Source organism: Lytechinus pictus, chromosome 3 (genome assembly GCF_037042905.1).
Source record: "Lytechinus pictus isolate F3 Inbred chromosome 3, Lp3.0, whole genome shotgun sequence".
In the NCBI taxonomy this organism is placed as follows: domain Eukaryota; kingdom Metazoa; phylum Echinodermata; class Echinoidea; order Temnopleuroida; family Toxopneustidae; genus Lytechinus; species Lytechinus pictus.
This window is the reverse complement of record NC_087247.1, coordinates 69,706,964-69,731,371: the sequence shown is the minus strand read 5'-3', so window position 1 is coordinate 69,731,371 and position 24,408 is coordinate 69,706,964. Positions and strand designations below refer to the sequence as shown.

General features: G+C 36.2%; 1 protein-coding gene across 2 annotated transcripts in view; it reads right to left on the bottom strand.

The window, feature by feature from the left end:
* The window catches only part of LOC129255371 (uncharacterized), a 29,471-nt gene extending 9,259 nt beyond the window's left edge, over positions 1 to 20,212 (bottom strand). The window contains exons 1-6 of one of the 2 annotated variants that reach the window (XM_064097648.1): positions 19,944 to 20,212; positions 15,689 to 15,874; positions 15,265 to 15,323; positions 9,237 to 9,348; positions 7,686 to 7,828; positions 6,268 to 6,406 (exon numbers count right to left, since the gene is read on the bottom strand). In XM_064097648.1, the coding sequence (XP_063953718.1) occupies positions 6,268 to 6,406; positions 7,686 to 7,794 (248 nt within the window). In that variant the 5' untranslated portion in view covers positions 7,795 to 7,828; positions 9,237 to 9,348; positions 15,265 to 15,323; positions 15,689 to 15,874; positions 19,944 to 20,212. The remainder of the gene's footprint in view (positions 1 to 6,267; positions 6,407 to 7,685; positions 7,829 to 9,236; positions 9,349 to 15,264; positions 15,324 to 15,688; positions 15,875 to 19,943) is intronic. The other variant, XM_064097649.1, reaches the window with a different exon arrangement.
* Positions 20,213 to 24,408: the final 4,196 nt, after the last annotated feature.

Genomic DNA, 24,408 nt, shown 5'->3' with positions numbered 1-24,408 from the left:
TTCATGCGAGGGCGAAGCATGAGCTGAAAATTTCGAATTAAACGAATGATTTTAAACATGTTTTTAATGTAGAAATAGATGAATATATTACTAAACAAAAACGTTAGCGCAAAAGCGCGAGCTAAAATTGGGAGAGACTAAAAGAGCTAAAAATTGGACATACAGTATGCACATTTATTTAATAATGGACTGGATGCGTATTTAACTAAACAATGTGAACGCAAACAGCGAGCTAAATTTTTTTTAAATTTTCTAAGAAGTTGACACTTCAAGCATGGTTTTTTAACAGATAGCAAGTTGTTTATCTCATTTATTAATGCTAGCGCGAAGCTCGAGTCGAAAATGTATTTGGCATCTTTTTGTAATCCCGTGTAGGGTGCCTATCACGCTAAACCAAAATAAAATATACACTCGAATCGCAAGCAGAATACTTTGGGTATATTATCTTGAAAACGGGATGCTTTCAGCTCCATGTAATCCTTTCGGATACTACACATGACCTGTAATTATGTTTATAATGTACGGTATCTTCAATTTTACATTCAAAATGCCCCCCCTCCCCGATAAATCTTGCATGTCCCCTTTCGGAAAATATATCTTCCATCTTACTTGAAAATTCTTTTAATATTTGTGACATTAGAACGATCGATATTCAATAGATGAACCAATTTATATCGAAGAATTTAAGTTGTAAAAAAACTTAGAACTTTGGTAGTGTTCACAAACTTTTATTTTTAGTAAATCACAATTTTTTATGTCATATTGCCATATATGTGTGTGTAATATTCCAAATTGAAATGCATATTTAGTAGACTTATAATTTGAAACTCCAAAATTAATTAATCGCATATCAAAGGGAATCAAAATTTCTTACAAATCCCGTCAAAAGGTCAAAATGCGTGATTTTCGACAGTCTTTCAGATTTTACGCTTAAAATGATACTTTCACGCAAAAGTGCACTTGGCATCCCCCGTACGTTATTCCTCAGTATTTCCGCAAGACTTTTAGCTTGGATGCAAAGAATTGACAAATTGTACTATTCAATTAAAAACTCGCTTTAGTATGTACTTATACATGTAATTAAATACTCGCTTCAGTATGTACTTATACATGTAATTATGTACATAATGTACGGTATTTTCAATTTTTCTTTCAAAATGCGCACCTGGTAAAATGCACATTGTCTCCTTTCGGATAACATAAAATGAGATATATATCTTCCATCTTACTTGAAAATTCTTTTAATATTTGTGGCATTAGAACATTTACTAATATACATTCGATGGATAAACGCATTTAAATCGAAGAATTTAAGTTGGGTAAAAAACTTCAAACTATTGATGGTTTTCACAAACTTTTATTTTGAGGAAATCGCGGTTTTATGTTTCACTGTGCCATATATGTGTGTGTGTAATATTCAAAGTTAAAATGCATATTTATGAGACTTATAATTTGAAACTCTGAATAAAAATAATTTCATATCAAAGATAATAAAAAATATGATGATAATCCGTCAAAATATCAAAATGCGTGATTTTCGACATTCTTTCAGATTTTATGCTAAAAATGACACCTTCACGCAAAATTGCGCTTGGCATCCGGCCGTACGCTATTACTGGGTATCTTTGCAAGACTTTTAGCTGGGATGCCAAGCATTAACAAATTTTGCCGTCGAATCCTTATCTAGAGCACTTTTTGACGTTTGGCCAGTCTACTATAAGAACAATGTCTTTAACCCTTTAGCACCTGAACCGCCCGAGACCGCCCTTCCTATTTCACACTGAACCGCCCTTAACCGTCCGTACGTTTTCTTTGCGCTATAGTATCTCTTGTCTATGATTTACCGTGGTAATATTGCGTGTGCATACCGTATAGGTTGGCTGCTACATAGATCTGCATAGAAAAGTGTATGCTCCTATTGAGTATAATAGAGAAAAACCGATTGACATGCATCGGTGTGTAGCAAGTTCCAGACTGTTGCGCAGTCAATCTCAGCAAAGATGGCTGCGTCCATGTCTCGGAAAACCACTTACTTCGCCGAAGAAGCTCGGGCCTTGCTATATGTTCATCAAAACGTTGGATATCACACAGAGTGACATCTAGATGTGAGTTGGAATTAATTTTTGACATATTTGATCCAAGATTTGGCGAAAACTTTAGTATTCTGTCAGTGATACTTTACATTTTTTTGAAGACGTGGGACTGGGGCGGCTGAAACCCGAACTTTTTGTTTTTTTTCTTCTCGCTCTGCAAACGATTGTCAAAGGTCAATATTCGTACATCCGATTGAACTTTGTCATGTACCATTCTATTCAACAGGTCCTATGCTACAAAATAAATATAACTTGTAATGAACAAAAGTAAATTTATAAAAAAATATTTCAATTTGTTTGGAACAATGCCTACTTATTACCAGTTTTATTGTTTCCTCCAGTGAGTAATTGCCATTATGCATAGGAATCTGTAGGTGCTAGAGGGTTAATCTCTTTACAGATATTTAATAACCCAATCATCAGATCCTGACATGCCTGCACTCAATGCATGCATTTTCTCCAGCCCTTGGGAAGCATTCCAACAAGTGTTCCAAGACTCAATTGCTAGGCATATTACAAAGGCTTATCCATCCTACTGGATACCCATTTAACACCTGGGTGGATAATAGTCAGGTCAAGATTTTAAAAAATGTGCTCAGAAAAAGTGATTTAGGCATTTTGTGTTAATGCTGATTTATCAATTGTTTTAAGGTAATTCAGGGGTGCTAAATCCAAAAATGCTGTTTGCCAAACTTGATTCCGACGTTTTCATCCTCAAATCGGCAAAAAACAAAATGGCGGCATTTTTAAAGCAATTTCCCATATTAAATGATTTTTATGGGTGATTGTATTTCAGAAATTGGGATCTATGCATTATTTTCGATACCCAGGGTTGCAAACTCAATGTGTCCGATCGATTGATTCGTCGGCCATCTTTAATTCCAAGATGGCTGCCATGATTCACAGCTGCTGGTTGATAAATAATATGGCCAAATGTTTGATAATTTTGGGGCGATGCTGGCATATTCACATTGTGATATCTTTAACGTGTCCGCCATGTGTTCCTTGCCTGCACAGCAGAAGCATGACATGGACGTCGTTTTTCCGATGGCGGCGATGACCATGGCGGCGGCGAAATCAACATCAAATCTTAACCGAGGTTAATTTTTTGAAATGTCATACATTTTAGGGTATAGATGTCTTTTTCATGAAACTTAGGCATGTTTGGATTAAAAAAATCTATTGAGACAAGTAATACAGTTAAAAAAAGGTCGTCAAGGTTACATGGAAATCCAGCATGGCGTCCACAACGGCAGCCGTTGTACAATCAACTCCAAAAAAAAAGTAAATCCTCAAAATCAAAACCACCAAAAATCTTTCAAGGCAAATAATGAATCAGGACAGGTTTACAAGATAGTGTGTCAGCGAATCCAAGATGACCTTCCAAACTGACGTCTATAATGGACGTCTGGACATTGTATCTTTGAAATGGTCCAAATTCATAATATATACACCTGGTAGAAATACCTTTGGGGTCTATCGAGAATAAAATAAAACATAAAAATCATGGTTCCAAAGGGAAAAAAATTACATTGGAAAAATTTCAAGGTTTATCAGTGGTGCAGTTTTGCAAAAGAATGATGATGGCCTAAAAAATAGTTATTTCTTAAAAATCTGGCTGCACTGAGTGCATATACTATCTACCTAGAAACATTTTTGTGTCTTCCTCATGGTTTCAAAGTTCAAATAATATAGGTGAAGACGAATTACATGGATACACCGTTGTCCATTTTGTAAAAATTGAAGAACGCTCCAAAAATTACATTTGAATTGGCCACCATTAATACAAAAATGACAATACTTCATATCCCATCTAGTGCCACTATTTTGGTGTCTCTGTTTTTAAGACTCATGAAAATACGTTTTACAAGAATCAGTGACATAATATCATTAGATGGTGGTGCAACAATAAGCAAACATCCGAAAAACAAACTTAAAAAACTAAGGTACACTTAACCTAAAAAGTTCCATAATTCACTGATAAGTATTTCAAAACATGTCATTTATGAGCTTAGGACCATCCTATGGTTTCAAGATTAGGGAACATAAGTCATTTTTACACAATTTTAGAAGTCGCTTGGGACTAAAAAGAAAAACTGACCATCCTTTTTATTTGTCCCGATTTATTATTTCAGCCTTCAAACCACAAAAGTGTAGATTTTGTTCACCTAATTATGACTATGTTTAGGTGATGGAAGTCTTTTTAGACTCATTTTGAAAGCGATCTTTAAATAATAGGTAAAATAGGCAGCTTCATGCCATTGTAACTAATCAAAAAGTATTATTTAACCCTTGAAACCGTAGTGTTGACACCAAAATCATATCTCCCAGATGGATTCTAAATAGATTATGTCAACTTTTAAGTATAGCTCAGCCATTTTAGACTCCTTAATTGGAAGCCATCTTGGATTTTTAAACATACGGGACCAATGATTGCCCTTGTAACTTATCCTAATGTATTACTTGACCATTTAAACCAATGTTTAGACAACATAATCATACACCCCAGGCGGATATTAAACATACTATGTCAGTTTTTAGGTAACAATAGCCATTTTAGACTCCAATTTTGGAAGCCTTTTTGAATTCCTGGACATGCTGGACCTCTGGGTGTCCATGTAACTTGTCCTAATTTATTACTTGACCCTTTAAACCATGGGTTAAACCCCAAAATCATATACCCCAGGCTGATATTAAACAAACTATGTCAGTTTTTCGGTAAGAACGGCCTATATAGACTAAATTTTTGGAGCCATTATGGATTTTTGGACATTCTGGAACCACTAACTGTCCTTGTAACTTGTCTCAATCTAATACTTGACCCTTTAAACCATGCTTTGTACTAAAAAAATCATATTCTCCAGGCGATTATTAAACAAACTATGTCGGTTTGTAATTAACGACAAACATTTTATACTCCATTTTTGCAAACTATCTTGGATTTTTGGACACGAAGGACCATAGACTATCTTTCTTACTTGTCCCAACGTATTTCCTGACCCATTAAATGATGGGTTAGACACCAACGTCATATCCCCAAGGCAGATATTAAACAAACTATGTCGGGTTTTAGGGTTTTTAGATAACAACAGCTTTTTTAGACTCCAATTTTGAAAGCCATCTTGGATTTTTGGACATAGTGGACCTTTGACTGTCATTGTAACTTGTCCCGGTTTACTTCTTGACCCTTGAAATCACCAATGAATAAAACCGAAATAAAAGACACTAAAATAGGTAATAGATGAATTGTGAATTTTTAGGCCATGGCAGCCATTTTTACGCAATCTTTGATTTTCAGGTACCCTGGAGTGCTTATGTTCACTCTTTCCTTTCATCCCCTACACCATTGAATACATGTATGCACCGAAAAAAGGTGTCTAGGGTAGAAAAAATGCCAGTTATTTTAATTTTCAGTTGATGGCGGCCATCTTAGACGCCATCTTAAAAATAACTACTTTCCCGGATCCGGATTTTGGTGGATTTTTAGTATGTTATTTATGAGATCAAATAGTACCAAAAATCGTTGCCAAACATTTTTGTTGCAAGTTTTGGGGGTCAGAATAGAGTAAAATTGGGTGTAGAATGGCGGCCATATTGTTTTTGCCAATTTGAGGATTTTAACATCAAAATCAAGGTTGGCAAACAGCAAATTTGGATTCAGCGCCCTCGAATTATGCTAAAACACTTCTCAATTCAGCATTAACACGATTTGCCTAAGGCAGTCTACTTTTCTCAAATCTGGACCTGACTATAATGGAAGTGTGAATTACTGCCTTGCCAAAGGACGCTAAGCCGCAGTGGGATTCAAACACAAAACTGCTACACCACAAGGCTTCCACATTTGATAATAAAATCCTCAGTTTGATGACCTCAATATGACCTGTGAAATTGGCTTTGAAACTCGCTATTCATTTCATATCCTTTGTATATACAAGCTTTAAGAATAAATAAATGAATGAATATGACAACCTTCTATGAAACTATAACAAATCATCAATTTTCATCCAAGTTTTAGACCTATTAATGATGATGATACCTAACAAGCATTGTATTAGGGCATTCTTGCATTGGTATGACAAATCCAAATCCACAAGTGGTACTACTTTATTATTGTACCAACATGTTGGTATCACTCAATGCTCTCATAAATCATGGTCTTATTTTCAAACCCTACCTTGTCTGAAGGTTGGAAAAGATGAGACATTGAGTGAAGGATACTTGAGTCAGGATTTTCAGTAGTTTAATAACCTTGATTTCAAATGCCTTATTAGGAAGAGAGTGTCCTGGTAATTCCACATATAGTTGCTTGATGCCTATAATTGAAAAAAGAAAAAAGAAAAAAAGAGAAATATGAATATATTGTTCCTTTCACAAACTTCAAATACACAATTACTTTGTCATGATATGATCGATGCATGTTATAATTCAAGAGTATGGATTTGAAAGGGGTGAATCTTTTATATTTTAGTCTGTCTAACATAATTCTGTAACTCTTTTTCACCAAGATGAATTATCAGTTTATCCACTTATTTGCACTCCTGATTTTAAGCAGAGTATCTTAGAGATACAGTCTAATACATTCATTTTCTTCACGATTCAATTTTAAAGCCCCCTCACACCTAACCGAATGTAGGCGGACGAAGGGTGACGAATGGGAAAAATTAACGAAATGCACGCGAATTCAACGAATTCAAATAAAATTTCAGTCAAATCATGCGATCAGTAACTATTGTCAAATTTTATCAACGAACGGTAAGCAAAGGATAAATATGACATGCGAAAGATATCAATTTTTTTGGTTCACCTCTTTGAGAAAACTGCGGCCGAAGGCGAGCAAAGGGTTGATATAACCCACTAAGATGAACAAAAAGTGAGCAATGGTTTGATATGGCGTGCGATTAGAAACGAAGACGAGGGAATAGATCGGGCAATCTTGTTCGTTGTGTCATCGTGTTGCTTCGTTACAGGTTCTTTCGAGATCGGTCCACTTTGGCAAAAGCGCGAAGAGGGACTATGCGCGACAAAAACACACGAACTATAAACGAACGATTACCGCAGACTAAATAAGAGATGCGAATTCAAACAGATGACCAGCAATTTCTCAATTCGTCGGGAAATTTTACGCATATTCAAAATTTCAGCACGAATTTGAATAATTGCAGATGTTAGTTCAGAAGATGTACGAACCCAAACACGAAGGGTAAATATGATTTACTATCAGATACCATTGTAAACTATTTTTTTTTTAATGCCTTTCGCCAGCCATCGCAAGGCATATTTCAGGCAATTCGGTTAGGTGTGAGGGGGCCTTTACTGATAGTGGAATTATGGGGGGGGGGTGGGGTTATTATACCTTTTTCTTGGTCTGAATAGATAGGTAGTAATGTATGAATAAGAGAAATGAAGTCCTCTTTCCGGATTAATGAGGAAGAAGGACCTACCAAGATCTCAAAAGGGTTATTATCTTGTGTTTGACTGATTACCTTGAAAAATTAACTTTCTTTATTTTGCATTTCATGGGAGCTTTAAAGGTTTGTCCAACATATTTCTTTTATTTTTGTTTACATCATTCTATGGAAAATAAAAACTTACCTCTTAGTGCAAGGTCCTTTGGATTAAGTCTAACAAACATGGGTTCTCTCATGTACTTTGTGAGATGACTGGCAAGGTACTCTGGGTATGTTGCAGAGAGTGCTAACATTTGTTTGTTATCAGAAAGGTGGTTGTACACCCAACTACAGAATCAATCATAAGAGAATATTATCAGTGAATCAAAAGAGAAAAAATTGTTTAAATTTCAAAGGCCATGAGAAATGTCTAAGAAACTCTTTATATTCACACTTTTTAAATTAATCTGACTTTTCTTCATCTCATTTTTGCTCTCTGCATGGGCAGTCATCATCAATATTTGATTCGTCTTAATAGCAATGACATTCTTTCTATTCCCAATGCACAAGCAAAAACTTACCCATCTGACAAGAATGGAGTAAATTTCTTGCATCAATCATAGAAATACATATTTTAAATAGTAGTTTTGGTCTTGGGTGTGGAAGAATACACTATTTTGAACAGCAATCCTTATTCATCAACAGCTAATTTGTTCATAGTAAATAACAGTATATAGTGTATTTTTCTTCTTAGAATTATTTGGGTGAAACTAAGTTTGGTATCTAATGAGTTTTCCTACCATGCAATATTCTTTAATGATATTTCAATCCAAATACTTAACAATAAACAATATTAGCTAAAATAATGGCTTGAGTTTCATGCAGATCAAAAGGAACCCTAACATTTCAAATTTAAGTTAAAGTTTAATTCTGTTCAAGATGATTGAATTTATAAAAGAAACATGCAGTTATAATATTAAAAAAACACTAAATAATTTATGCATGCTATAAAGTTTTGAAAAATAAGCAAGACAATTAGAAATATGACTTAATTTTCTGGATAGTCACAAGAAGGGCTGATCCATTAGGTTATTTTTATTTTTCAGCGGAGAGTGTTAGAACACTGAAATATAGAAATATATATCGATATACATTAACCCGATGGAGATTGAGCCCGCATATATGCGGGCTAGAGTCTTAAGAAAACATGTGCTACAGCAAAATCATTCAGTATCCAACAGGTTAATAAAACTTTCACATGAAACTTTATTCAACATTTTATCAACCAAGTACATGTAGGATTTCGGAAATACCGAACATGATTTTTCTATTTTCTTGCTTGAATTTATTAACTCTTAATCTTATGATGCTGTTACATAGGCATGGCCATTTTAGTTTGCGAATCTTAGTTACTCCACTGCAGGAATTTACATGTAGGTGTAAACAAGTAAAACAAAATGGAAATATGGGTCTTAAAAGTGGTTGATTTTCAGTCTTTGGTGTCACTGAAACTACATGATGTCACAAGCACTGCAGACAGAAATTTACTAATGTCTGGACTAAACATTGCAATCTTTTGGGTCATATTTTTAATATAAAGATAAAATATCAATACTTTACAATAGTCCTGTTCACAATCTTCTTCCACATTGTAAGCTCACAAATTCCTTATTAAACTTTTTGCAACAATGAAAACCTTGCAAGTTATAAAATAATCAATGTGATCGAACATCAATAAATAAAATTCAAGACTTACTTGACCTGCTCCTGAAATGTATTATCAAGAAGTTTGTCAGCTTCATCTAATATGAAAAGCCTGATGGTTCCAGTCTTCAAAACTTCATACTCAATCAGTTGTTTAATACGACCTATGGGAAAAATGCATGGAATTCTCTATCAATATACCATTTGGATAAAATTGAGGATACATAGTAAGCCTAATACATTTAGCATTCAGTCATTCTACATACAGTATGTATATATTCTATAAAGTGGTTGCAAAGAAGCATAATGGGGACGTCGAGGTTTCATGGTTTCCACTCTCAATCAGAGGTATGTGGGTTCGATTCCTAGCCATGGTAGAAATTTATCCACATTGTGCTGCAATCGACCCTGGTGAAGTGAAAGGGTACCCGGCAAGATTAATTCCTGAATGCACCAAGCACCTTTAGCAGCTGGGGTAATGTATTGTGCACCATTGAAAAGACAACTAAAGCTATATACAGTGTGTCCCACAAAAAACGAAACCAAGATTTAGCGATGATTTATCATAACTTAATCATAAATAAAATAGACACGTGACCTACCATTGTAAAGCTTACAGTCTTCTCTTTCATCTGGTACAACATAAAATATTCCTCATTCTCGCATGAGTGAGCAAAAACAATTTGAAGAAAGGATACCAAAAACTCATTTGGCGGGGGGTATCTGAATTTCAAAAAGAAAACCACATGCCTAAAAAGTTCAATATCTGCTCTTTTATTTGATACCTTAATCACAGAAATTGGTCGAGAAGTAAAAAAGTTCTGTTCCCTCGAAACAACTCTTGTATTTCCATAATTTCATTAAATAAATGTGTTTCCACCGGTTTCCCACAGAAGCTATCGCATGGTTAAAAAAAGACTTAATGCATGGCTGATCGTCAACAAAACGGAGTGTCAAGCAAGTCTGAAAGCTAGCCTGTAAAACCTCTTAATTTTATGAAATTATCAAAATTCAAGCCTTATTTCAAATAACCAGAACTTTGTTATTTCTTGATCATTTTCTGTAATTGAGGTATCATATCAAAGAGCAGATATTGAACTTTGTAAAAATACGGTTTTCTTTTTGAAACCCAGATACAGCCCGCCAAGTGACTTTTTGGTATCCCCTCTTCAAATTGTTTTTGCTCACTCATGCGTGAATGAGAAATAATCTAAATATTTCAGAAAAGGGGAGATTCTAAGCTTTACAATGGTAAGTCATTTGTCTTTTTTTATTTGTGATTAAGTAATGATAAATCTCGGTTTCGTTTTTTGTGGGACGCACTGTAGTATCACGAATGATACAAAGCGGAATAAGTCATCAGCAAGCCTTGAAATAAGCACCTGTGAGCCGGGGGCAATTTAAAAAATATATATATAACGGTGAACCACACCGCAAATTTGTTTAGAGTAAGCGCAGCTCCTGCAATTTTTTAATTAGTACATGAATAGCATGCTAAGTATAAGGCTTATTCAAACATTTAAGAAATCAGATTTAAATGTTTAAGTGTGTTTTGACACCCTCACTTCACATCCCCTTTACAACCACACACACATGGGCTTATTTATTTTTCATCTTTAATGAACCACGATCAATGAAACCCCCCCCCCAAAAAAAAAAAAAAAATCTAAAATAAGTGAATAAAATAAAAATTAAAAAAAGAGAGAGAGATGGAGAAAGAGAGAATTCAGATCAAATAATAATAAATTTAGATTTTTTTTTTTTTCATGGTTAGAATCACGGGTGTGGGTGAGTGTTTGTGTGTGATTGTGACTGTGAGGTGCACTTGCATTGCATATAAATTATGTTATATATTATTATGAAATGAAGAAATGAAATCAATATCTAACTCAGTCTATTCAAATTCCACAGGCTATGTACATGTATTGTAGGTTCGTTCAAGTACCTTAAGTTTTTCACAAGTTATTTGAAAACGCAGATCTCCACAGAAAATGCCTTTCATTCTGGGAGAGTCTAAATTCGGTGAAAATGTATTCATTAATAACTTAAATATTCATCACAATGAAGAAATCATAAAGTTTTTTGACAGTTTTCAAAAATTAACATGAAATCTAAACTCTATCTGAAACGGGAAATCACCATCACTTAGGCCATTACTGATAGAATTCTCACCCAGAGCTCTGGCAGAGAACATGAGCTCAAACTGGCTAGCTAACACCACACTCAAGTGTACGGTTACAGCCCGATAGACAGCGGGTCCGATAGTCTGCGAGTCCGATAGACCACGGGTCCGATAGACCGCGGGTCCGATAGTCCGCGGTGTGTGTAAAATTATGATCAGGATATAGTGAGATCCAATGTCATCAAGAGGTCAAAAGGTCAATGATACGAGTCCATGGGGTTCTATAACGATGACCCAAAGGACAATCGCCCCCTGACAACTACTTCAAGGAAAATATTATCCCCATATTTTTATCGTCAGGGACTGTTACCCCCCCCCCCCCCCCCCCCCGCCGGAAATTTACCCTCTAGACGCCAATTACCCCTAGTACGGAGCCTTTCCAATGCCATTGACTTGACGACATGGCGAGATACTTTATCTTGCCTGTCGACTAAATAAGCTTATTATGTCCGCATGGCGAGATACGTTTTCCTGCCAAGTCCACATATAAAAAGTTATACGTCAACATGGTGAGATATTTTATCTTGCCAAGTCGACTTGTAACAAGTTATACAGTGCGTCCCACAAAAAACGAAACCGAGATTTATCGATGATTTATCATAACTTAATCACAAATACAATAGACAAATGACCTACCATTTTAAAGCTTAGAATCTCCTCTTTCATCTGAAATTACTTGAATTATTTCTCATTCACGCATGAGTGAGCAAAAACAATTTGAAAAGGGGATACCAAAAAGTCACTTGGCGGGCCGTATCTGGGTTTTAAAAAGAAAACCACATTTTTAAAAAGTTCAATATCTGCTCTTAAATTTGATACCTCAATTACAGAAAATGGTCAAGGAATAACAAAGTTCTGGTTATTTGAAATAAGGCTTGGATTTCAATAATTTCATAAAATGAAGAGGTTTTACAGGCTAGCGTTCAAACTCACTCGACACTCCGTTTTGTTGACGATCAGCCATGCATTAAGTCTTTTGTTACCGTGCGTTAGCTTCTGTGGGAAACCAGTGAAAACAAGTTTATTTAATGAAATTATGGAAATACAAGCATTGTTTCGAGGGATCATGACTTTTTTACTTCTTGACCATTTTCTGTGATTGAGGTATCAAACAAAAGAGCAGATATTGAACTTTTTAGTCATGTGATTTTCTTTTTGAAATTCAGATACCCCCCGCCAAATGAGTTTTTGGCATCCTTTCTTCGAATTATTTTTGTTCACTCATGCGTGAATGAGGAATAATCTAAGTAATATCAGATGAAAGAGGAGATTCTAAGTTTTACATTGGTAGGTCATTTGTCTATTGTATTTATGATCAAGTTATGATAAATCATCTCTAAATCTCGGTTTCGTTTTTTCTGGGATGCACTGTATGTCAACATGGCGATATATCGGGATTCTCGCCGGGACTTGTACACTTCATATCTCACCATGTCGACATATTGACTTGACAAGATAGAATATATCGCCATGTCGAAATAATAAGCTTATTAATAATACATGGCAAGATAAAGTTTCACGCCATGTCGTCACTTCGATGGCATTTTAAAGGCTCCGTACTAAGGGTAATTATCCGGGGTAATTGTCTGGAGGGTAAATTTCCGGGGGTAACAGTCCCCGGCGGTAAAAATATGGGGATCATATTTTCCTTGAAGTAGTTGTCAGGGGATGATTGCCCTAATTGGGTTATTGTTATAGAACCCAGGCGCGGATCCAGGATTTCGTGAGAAGGGGGGCCCAAATTTGACCTGATTCTTGGCGCCCATGTTTACTTTTCGAAAAATGGCGCCCACTCCCTCCCAGCCAGGCTAACTTAAGTGCCTTAAATGGATTTTGAATTATCTTATAATCACATTACAAAAAGGCAATTAAAGACCACTCTTTTAATGTGTTCTTGAAAAAAAAAATCCATGAATATGTAATCAAATATCAATGGGAGCGCGAAGCGCGAGCGATTTTTTGGGGTTTCAATTTGGTTTAACTTCTCACCAGAGAAGGCCCTACTAGAATATTGTGTGAACGGGAGCTGTAGTTTCTTTACTATTTGTTTTAGAATAGCCTTCAATAATATTAATGATAACTTCTTGGGAATAATGCAATCTCGAAGCAATCGACTCATTCTCCTCATTAGTGGCGTATTTATTCAGCATGGGAGCACGGGGAGTGGGGGGCTCTTGTTGAACTTTTGTAGAGGGCACCAAGATAAAAAAAATAGATGAAATGGGGGGGGGGTAGAAGTTAAAGAATATCTGAGATTTTATTTTTAAAAACACATGGAGGTATTTCACAAGGCCTAAATAAATAATGAGAACGCGAAACGCGATCTGATTTTTTATTTTATTTTTCATGTATTTTATCCTGCAAGCCTAATTCCGGGGGCGGACCCAGCTTCCGCAAATAAGGAGGGGGGGGGGCGATTTTTTTCACCCATATTTTCCCCGATCGGCCACTCAACGTTAATTTTTTTTGAGGGGGTTTCTTTGAAGGGGTTGTTCCAGTGGAGTAATGAGCCAACAATTTTGAGGGGGCTCAATATGGCGTATCGCATAAAATTAATAAGAAGTTTCCAGTGAGCGAAGCGAGCAAGCAAAAATGCTGACATTTTTATTACAAAAATATAAGGTTGTGATAGATTTTGACATAATATTTGGAAAATAATATCATATTTTATCCTAATCCCTTTCCTTTTCTCTCTTTTTTTTTCTTGGTCGTGATTCTTTATTTTTATTATTTTTTTTTTTTTGGGGGGGGGGGCAAAACGCCCATGTCCTAACAGTCATTTCCTAGCTTTACTTTATAAACAACATAAATGCGTAATGATCTCATAAGCCCTATGCAAGCTAAAAAAAAAATGAAATTTCATGTATTTTGTCCTGAAAATTCTGGGCAATGTTTGTGAACCTGAACAGAACGCGTTATGTAACTAGATAATTACCATGAGCGCGAAGCGCAATCAGAAGTGTTAAATATGCATTCTGGCCTAGTCGAAAAGGGACCTGTTAAGGACGTTTTGCAGTTAGCCATTAAGACGATACATATTTCAACGATTAAATAATGTGAGCGCGAAGCGCGAGCTAAAAATTTTTGATATTCCAACCTAAAAAGATGAGATTTCAAACCCTCCAACGGGACACTCGAGTCATGTTTTGTCATTCATGAAAAAGGATGGGTAATTTTTGGTATCTTATGCGAGCGCAAAGCGCGAGCAGAAATTTTTTGATATTCTGATCTGAAACTGGATAATTTTAATACGTTTTGAATTAGATCAAGCTGCGTATCTCAAAAAACATGCGTGCGCGTGTTTTAGAGTTAGACAGAATCTGCATTCTGAATACATTTCAGTTTTCATCATGAAGATCAATAATGCGAGCGCAGAGCGCGAGTTGAAAATAATATTTGAAATTCCGATATGAAATGAGTCAATTTAAGCACTATTTACAGCAGTGTATATATTGGGAAATTGTGACGTCGATGTGGATAGCACTAAATAAATGATGCGAGCGCGAAGCGTGAGCTGATATTTTATTATTATTTTAACCTAGGATCGAGACATTTTAGGCCTAAGGATATTTTGTCATCATATAAGAATGATGACTATCTTCTATTTCTTTTCCTAAAACGTGTCAATATTTATTTATGAAAAAGGGACAATTTAGTTATTATGAATTCATAACAATTTTATTTCATATTTATTAATCTAATAAGCCTAATGAGTGTGTGAAATTTGTTGACAGTGTATGAGGCCTGAAAACTGGAAATTTTAAGTATTTTTGTAATCATGAATAGGATTCATTGGTTGATATATTATGATATATCGCAAATGGCGATCCGAAATTTTTAAATGGGTTGAAATTAAGTAGTTTGTTATAGAAATAATATATAGGTGTACATAACTCACCAAAATGCGAGAGCACAGCGTTGGCATAGGCCTTAATTTTTTTTTTAGAATCGAGATACCTGAAAAGGAATATTTAGATAATCTTATATGAAATACAAAAAGACAATAGGTAGGCCTACTTAGCAAATAATGCTAGCTCACAAAATGTTGCAAATGTTGATTCACACCATAAAACGGACATTTTCCAGAGCACTCAAAAAAATAAATTGGTAAATAAAAAAATAAAAAATGAAAGATCGATGTCCGAGCTTAATTATGTTTTGTATATTGACTTCAAAACTTGATATTTTGAATTATATATCAGCCTTTATTGACCGAGATATGTATCTCATCGAACTGGCAATGCGAGCGTGATGCGCGAGCGAAATTTTGATATAGTGACATTAAATATTTTCAAAAATTATTTTCCAAGTCTTCTCCTTACCTTATTTTATTCACTCGTCTTCCTCCTTTTATGTTTCGTCTTCTTTTTTTCTCCTATCTTTCCCCTTCTTTTTTTCTTTCTTTCCCCGTTTTTCCCAATTTATTTGCTCCGTCAATAGGGGGAGGGGCCCTCGAACCCTCTGGATCCGCCTATGTTAGTAGTTGTTATGATGAACACGATGCATATCTATTAAGAAATGAATGCAAGCACAAAGCGCTAGCTGAAAACTTTTATAATGATGAAATGAAAAATACATTTTCAGTTGTCAGGTTAGAATATCAAATATTTTCAGCTTGTGCTTCTCGTTCGCATAAAAAAAAATGTCAGGTCGGGATGCGTATTTAACTAAACAATTTATTGATGCCAGCGCGAAGCGCGAGCTCAATTTTTTATATACTGACTTAAGAAGGACTAAGGTATAATTCCTATTCTAATTGCTTGTCCTTTTTCTCTTCTTTTTTCTGTTTCTTATCCCTTTTTTGCGCCACCATGGGGGGGGGGGGCAAAATCTTTGCCCCTTGGATCGGCCTATGTATGTTGACTTGAAAAACACTAACACTTACGTGTGGGATTGATGCAGAGGATGCATACCTCATTGATGAAATATTGCGAGCGCGTAGCGCGAGCTGAATTTGATAATTACCCTTTTTTGTGACCCTGAACAGGATATCTATCTCGCTAAACAGACTTAAAACTCGAAAACATTGTTTTTGTCTATTATCGTAAAAACGGGATATTTTAATTCAGCCGCATTAATTTAAGCTTTTTGGGCAGGACATATATTTCACTATAAACAGGCAAAATGAGCAATGTTGCGCCCCCGGTCGAAAATGAATTTGCATGAAGCCCCCTAAGTTCAAGGTCAATTTGGCGCCCTCGGTTGAACATAAACTTGGCGCCCCCATGTGAAATATAACTTTGCCCTCCCCCCCCCCCCCGCTAGATCGAACATCAATTCGGCGCTCCCATAGTTCGAACATCAATTTGGCGCCCCCCTCCCAGTTCAAACATCAGTTCGGCGCCCCATAGTTCGAACGTCATTTTGGCGCCGCTTAGTTCGAACATCAAATCGACGTCCGGGTCAACATCTCCCTCTTTCGTTTCCCATCTCCTTTTCTTTCTTTTTTTTCTTTCTCTAATATCCTCATTCCCCTTTCTTTCTCTTTCTTTCTTTCCCCCTCTTCCTCTCCCCTTTTATTCTTCTCTTCTTTTCCTTCCTCCTCTCTCTCTCTTATTCTTCTCTTTATTTTCCCCTTTTCTTCTCTTTTTTCTTGTCTTCCTTTCCCCCTTTTCTTCTCTTTTTCCCATCTTTTCTTTCTCCCTTTTCTTCTCTTTTTTCCTGTCATTTCTTTCTCTCTTTTCTCTTCTCTTCCTTCCCTCCTTACTCTCTCTTTTTTTCTTCTCTTTTCCTCTATTCCCCTCTCTCTCTTTTCTTATCTTTCTTCCCATATTCCTCTCTTTTTAAATATTATTCTCTTCCTTCCTCTTTTTTTCTTCTTCTTTTTCCCCCCTTTTCTTTCTCCTTTCTTTTCCCTCTTCCTCTTTTTTTTCTCTTTCCCCCTTTTTCTTTTTCTTTCCTTTCCCCCTTTTAACCTTTTTTTTCTTCTCTCCCTCCCCTTCCCCCCTCTCTCTTTTTCTTCTCTTCTTTTCCCCTCTTCCTCTCTCTCTCTTTTTTCTTCCTCTTTCGTTTCCCATCTCCTTTTCTTTCTCTTTTTTCTTTCTCTAATATCCTCATTCCCCTTTCTTTCTCTTTCTTTCTTTCCCCCTCTTCCTCTCCCCTTTTATTCTTCTCTTCTTTTCCTTCCTCCTCTCTCTCTCTTTTTCTTCTCTTTATTTTCCCCTTTTCTTCTCTTTTTTCTTGTCTTCCTTTCCCCCTTTTCTTCTCTTTTTTCCCGTCATTTCTTTCTCTCTTTTCTCTTCTCTTCCTTCCCTCCTTACTCTCTCTTTTTTTCTTCTCTTTTCCTCTATTCCCCTCTCTCTCTTTTCTTATCTTTCTTCCCATATTCCTCTCTTTTTAAATATTATTCTCTTCCTTCCTCTTTTTTTCTTCTTCTTTTTCCCCCCTTTTCTTTCTCCTTTCTTTTCCGTCTTCCTCTTTTTTTTCTCTTTCCCCCTTTTTCTTTTTCTTTCCTTTCCCCCTTTTAACCTTTTTTTTCTTCTCTCCCTCCCCTTCCCCCCTCTCTCTTTTTCTTCTCTTCTTTTCCCCTCTTCCTCTCTCTCTCTCTTTTTTTCTTATCTTTCTTCCCATCTTCCACTCTATTTAAATATTCTTCCTTCCTCTTTTTTTCTTCTTCTTTTTCCTCCTTTTCCTTTCTTTTTTTCTTTCTCTTCCTTTCTCCCTCTTACTCTCTTTTCTATTCTCTTCTTTTCCCATCTTCCTTTCTTTCTTTTTATTCTCTCCCTTTTCCCCTCTTCCCCCTCTTTTTTTTCAGCTGGGGGTGGGGGATGAGGCAGTTCCCCCTCGGCCCCCCATGGATCCGCACCTGATAGAACCCCATGGTCTCGTATCATTTGACCTTGGACCTCTCGATGACATTTGATATATCTGATCATAATTTTACACACACTGCGGACTATCGGACCCGCGGTCTATCGGACCTGCGGACTAACGGACCCGCGGTCTATCGGACCCGCGGACTATCGGACCCGCGGTCTATCGGGATGTCCCCAAGTGTACGGCGTCCTCCTATTTTTTTTTTAGATGGAGCCTTGTTTGATGATTTATTGTCTGAATTTACCCCTCTCCAAGAAAGAAATTAAAAAGCTACAATTCACAACTATAAGCTAAGTGATTTTGGATTATTAAGGCTCCGTTTTGACAAGCAAAGTCGGCGACTGTGAGAATAAAAGACTCGCACATCGTATGTGCTGTGAACAGGGATTTATCTCCTATGCAATTCGAATTACTATATCGCAGAATTGTGATATCCCAACTGGAAATGTGTGCATTAGAAATTGCACATGGTGAAGTATGGAAAAACGGCTACCGGAAGCACGCGCGCACATGTATTACAGAAAAAAAAAAGACGGACGTAGCTCACTTTTTATGGTACAGAAAAAAAGACGCACTTGGCAATTTTAAACTGTGTTTATCGTAAATTGAAAGTTACTTGATTTTCGCTTTGCAGATATTTAAATTACATGTATGATATGGCTTCACGGCTCTCTCACGGCGGGCGCAATTACCTGGAAAATATTTGCGCCCGGTCGTCAAAATTTTGATGATTTGGGGGCTTTATGGGCGCAATTGATGGCTTTATGAGCGTGAATTTGCACTCAGCGCCCGCTTATTTCAAGGCTTGGATCAGTTGAAAATAACTACCACTAGACTATTAGCTACTCCCAAGTTTATTCCATTTCCTGCCATTAAAATCCGACATGTAGGTCTGGGTCAATCAAAACTAAAGTCCTTGAATCCCAAGATACACTGAAGATCAGTGGAAATTGAAATACTTGTGTGATAGCAGGGCTAAAATTAATTGAAGGCCATTGGATGTTATGGCCATGGATGCCCTATTGATTGGCCTTGATGCCTCTCTCACTAGCCTTTCAACTTCATTTTGTCCTTTTTCATTTTCCGAGTTGTAAAATACAGTGCATCCCAGAAAAAAAAATCAAACCATAATTTAGTGTGAGATTTTGCTATCATAATCTTAAATTTGCTTCATGTGATGTATATTGATGGAGATACATGTAGTATTCTCTTCTTTCATTTGAAGCCCATCTCATCGTTCATAACACACACATGACAGAGTTAAAACAATGGAAGTTAGTTCTACAAAATTTTCACTTACACAAACAAATTGCAATTTTGAGTGAGTTTTACTTATAAAACTATATGGAATCAAAGTTCTTAACTTTACTATACATCTTTTCTTCTTTTATCTGACACCTACCATCAGTATTTCAATTTCCACTGTTTTTCAGTGTATCTAGGATTCAGAGGACTTTTGTTTTTTGTTTTGTACTCTGTAGAAAAGATGCCCCAAAACATTGAATTGAATTTTTTGTTTCAGACTCACAGGAAACCTAAAAGTATTAGGTTAAGTGGCCTCTTCAGTCTTCATCATGACCTAACTATTTTTTGTAGTCATGAAATCGGTTCTGATGAGGAATATAAACATATTTTCGAAACTTTCAGTACAATTTACACATACATCAATGTCCCCGCTACTTTTCTTTAACTACATTCTGAAGAGATTTTTAACTATATCCAAACAGTCTACGAACACTGAATACTTATTTTGCAATTTACCTGGTGTACCAACAGCTATGTGGCATTTCTTCAACTTCTGCCTGTCTGGTCCGAATAGAGTACCTCCAATAAACACATGACAACATAGTCCCTTCATCTCACATCCTATAGCTCGGATAGTATCTTGAATCTGGACTGCAATCTCTCTTGTTGGAGCTAGAACCAGAACTTGGGTGGATGGATTGCTGAGGTCTATTCCCTCGAGAGCTATAACACTGAAGACGCACGTTTTCCCTGTTCCAGATTTAGCTTGAACAATCAAGTCTAAAAAAAATAAAAAAATAAAAAGTATTAAAAAACATTTATTCAGTACCACTTAACCCTGAAAGGACTGGGCCCATTTGAGCTGTATTGAGGACTGGGGGGGGGGTCATGATGGCTCCCATTCTGATCTCGGATACGGCACACACATTCTTTACCACATAAAGTACAAGCCAGTATTAAAAAAAATTCTTAAAATAATAATTTTTTATTTATGAATAAAATAGGTAAATCTAATATTTGTGAACAAGAGTGTCGCTAAGGCGAGCACATAATACGCCCGCCTGTAACACAGAAAATAGAGTTATTGGTCAAGCAAGAAAAGTGGAAGGGAAGGTGGTAACTTCACCTTTGACCTTCTGACCTCAAAATCGTTAGAATTGCTGATATCTACTGTAAACGCTGTTATTTTCGCAAATTCATTTTTCGCGCTTGGCGGCTTCAAAATATTTTTGCGGGTTCTTAAATTCGCGCAGCACTCTCCATAAATCACAAAGTCACTTCCTTCTTCCCCATTTGTGAATGGTTTTAATTAACATTTCAGCGATGAAATTCTAGCTCTAAAGCGGCATAATTGGCATGCCGAATAATTCAGCATTGTTTTGATCCAATCATGAGCTTTTGTGACATTTAGTGCAACTTTTCTTTGCGGGGCGGACATCGGAGAAGGCAAAACGGAGACGCTGCTGGCCTGGTATGGACAACCGAGCACCGGGTAAGGACCGGGGGATTACGGCTATTCAAAGTGCATGGGATCAATCAACAAGCCTGGGCGATCGCGGGGGCAATCAGCCCAACATTTTTTTTTCAACTAAACAGATCTAAACACTCACCAATCAAACAGCAAAAGGAATTTATATTTCAACCAAAATCATAATTTAAATACCGATCTGCGACTGTTAAAAAAATGATCGCATTGCTTTGGAACAATTTCTTGCGATGCATATGATTTTGGAGCTCAAGCTTGCTTGCTTAAAGGTCAAGTCCACCCCAGAAAAATGTTGATTTGAATAAATAGAGAAAATTCAAACAAACATAATGCTGAAAATTTCATTACAAGGCAAACGCCAAGCGTTGTCTCGCCTGCATATTGCAGTCATGAAGAGACTGCATGTCAAAACTACATGTATGCTATATGACTTACATGGACCTCTGTTACGAGTTTGGCGATCCCACCTCGAAGCTATAGAAAGTTATTGTGTGTACAACACAGCAGTGCCAGTCATGGAAAGTTCATTGACCTTTGACCTTAATCAAATTCGACTCATATTCGAACTTGACCTGTGCCTTCAGGAGATGGACCTCTGGTATGAATTTGGTGATCCCACCTCGAAGATATAGAAAGTTATTATGTGTACAACACAGCACAGTGCCAGTCATGGAAAGTTCATTGACCTTTGACCTTATTCCAATTTGACTCATATTCGAACTTGACCTGTGCCTTCAGGAGATGGACCTCTGTTATGAATTTGGTGATCCCACCTCGAAGCTATAGAAAGTTATTGGGTGTACAAAGTTATTATGTGTACAACACAGCACAGTGCCAGTCATGGAAAGTTCATTGACCTTTGACCTTATTCCAATTTGACTCATATTCGAACTTGACCTGTGCCTTCAGGAGATGGACCTCTGGTATGAATTTGGTGATCCCACCTCGAAGCTATAGAAAGTTATTGGGTGTACAACACAATTGTTGACGACGACGCCGACGCCGGAAATAGTGATACCTATCTCGCTCCGCAACGCAGGCGAGACAAAAATCGGATGTAAAATAAAAAAGTTATGGCATTTTGAAGTTTCGCTTATTTTCCACAAAACAGTGATATGTACAACTCAAATGAGTCAGTCGATGATGTCCATCACTCACTATTTCTTTTGTTTTTTATTGTTTGAATTATATAATATTTCATTTTTTACACATTTGACAATAAGGACCAACTTGACTGAACCATATAGTACTATTAAAGTTCAAATGAAATGATTTCTTGGTACTCACTTTATTGGAATTTCTTAGCACATGCCGTCATATTTAAGTTATCCAGCACTTCAAAATTGATCTCACGCACATGCTGTATGATTTATGTGGGCTCTGCATTTTTCGTTCTATCTTTTTTAACCTTGAAATGACTAAAGATACAAGGTCAAAAAGGTCTGCAGCGAAGGCTACTTGAGCTATGTTGTTGTGTATCGCTGTGTCATGTTTAATTAATTACTTAATTATTCTTATAATATTAAAATAAGTCAATAATAATGTGGAAATAGATTTCATTCACGAAAATATTGTTTATAAAATGATTTATTTATTATTTCACTTTTGCTATGATTTCACAGAGCTGGGATGGGGGAGTAGAATCAAGCTCCCCCCCTAAAAATGACGTCATCAAAGCAAAAATAAGAATGATTGATAAAATCAATTAGGCTGATACAGGTTTGAAATCTTAAAATATAAATTTGGAAACATAACTACAGTATTTCCAATAACATTCCTCAACCCCCCCCCCCCTCCCCCCAAAATAAAATCTTAGTTTTTCGTGTGTAAAATCATATGGCTCAAATAAGCCCATCTCGACGGACTGGCTGAACTAACCCCATTAAAAAAAAATCATTATAGAAGTTTAATAATTTGCAGAGGTGACTTCTCTGCTTGAAGTTAGTCCAAAACAAGCTTATTTTCGAATCTTAGTAAGTTATGTAGAAAAAATATGATTTCTTTTCTTTTTTTTCAGAAATTAACTTCAGCTAGGAAAAAATGTGTTTTGTCATACTTATAAGTCCTGGGCCCCGTTGCATAAAACTTTTGCCATACCATTCTTCTTTTCTTCATATGTACCTCCTCAGCCTCGGCCAGTAGGAGAAGAGCCAAATCTTCTTCGTCTGAAGTATCCATTTTGAATATTAAAGTAGGACACGCGTGCTACCTTTATGTGACCCGCCATGCCCGTATAGCGAATGGCGAATAGAGAATACCGTATACCGTATACTTCTATGTGAACCCAGCCTAAGGACTGTCATTACTCTCTGAACCTGATATTACTAAACAGCTGTCACGGAGTTCAATTGGTCATAATTACAGTAGCAGAAAGAGTAGTAGTAGTATATAGTGGTAGTGGTAGTAGTAGTAGTAGTAGTAGTAGTAGCATAGTAGTAGTAGTAGTAGGAGACTAGGAGTAGTAGAAGTAGTAGTAGTAGATGGATTATTTGAGACATTTCAATCAAACATAAAAGTAGGGAAATATAATAACATGTACGAATATGACTAAGCTTAAGTTAAAGGTCAAGTCTACCGCAGAAAATTATTGATTTGAATCAATAGAAAAATAACAAACAAGCAAATTTTATCAAAAACGGATGTAAAATAAAATAAAAAGTTATGACATTTTGAAGTTTCGCTTGTATTTGACAAAACAATTACAATCATGCACAACTCAGTGATATGCAATAAGACACGAGAAACAGAGAACAAAATAGTTTAAGTATACGAGAAATACATGGTTACTACAGCATAAACAATTAATTCCAGTTCCGTTTATAATAAGAATGATATGATACTGACACATTTTGGTTATATTATCATGACCATTTAATTTCAAAACATGTCGGAAAGAAGACATATTTTACATGGTTACAATTCATGGTTACAAATTAATACACTCCCTCCTGTTTGTGATTGCAAGGAGACATACATGTAACATAGGGCCTATATCACAATCCTTTTATTAAACAAATTAAATTCATTCCTATGTCTTGTTGCAATATTATCTCGTTATTTATAATGCGCAAAAGAACCAATTGTACTTATCTAAACGCTTACAGATTCGGTCATCGGATTTAAGCAATCATTTCCGCAGACAACGTATGCACATCCTCCACTCCCTGGAGAGTATCTCAGCCAGTCGCCAATGAGGCGCACACAGTGCTGGACAATGTATAATGAGTAATTGACATGAATCTAAATTGGATTTGATTTTAATTGGTGGGTTGTTATGTGAATGTCTCGTTCTGATTATAAATACGAATATAAGTGTTATTTAATATGACTCGTTCTATTCTTAATTTCTAACTAAAGACTGAAGTTTTTAATATTTCATAAATTTAGACCTGATAATTGAATATTCTGACCGGTTTTTTGAAATACTTGACTTTCTTAGCACTTTTAAGATTTAGGTACAATATGGTGAATAGTGATTACGTAATCTATAAGTTC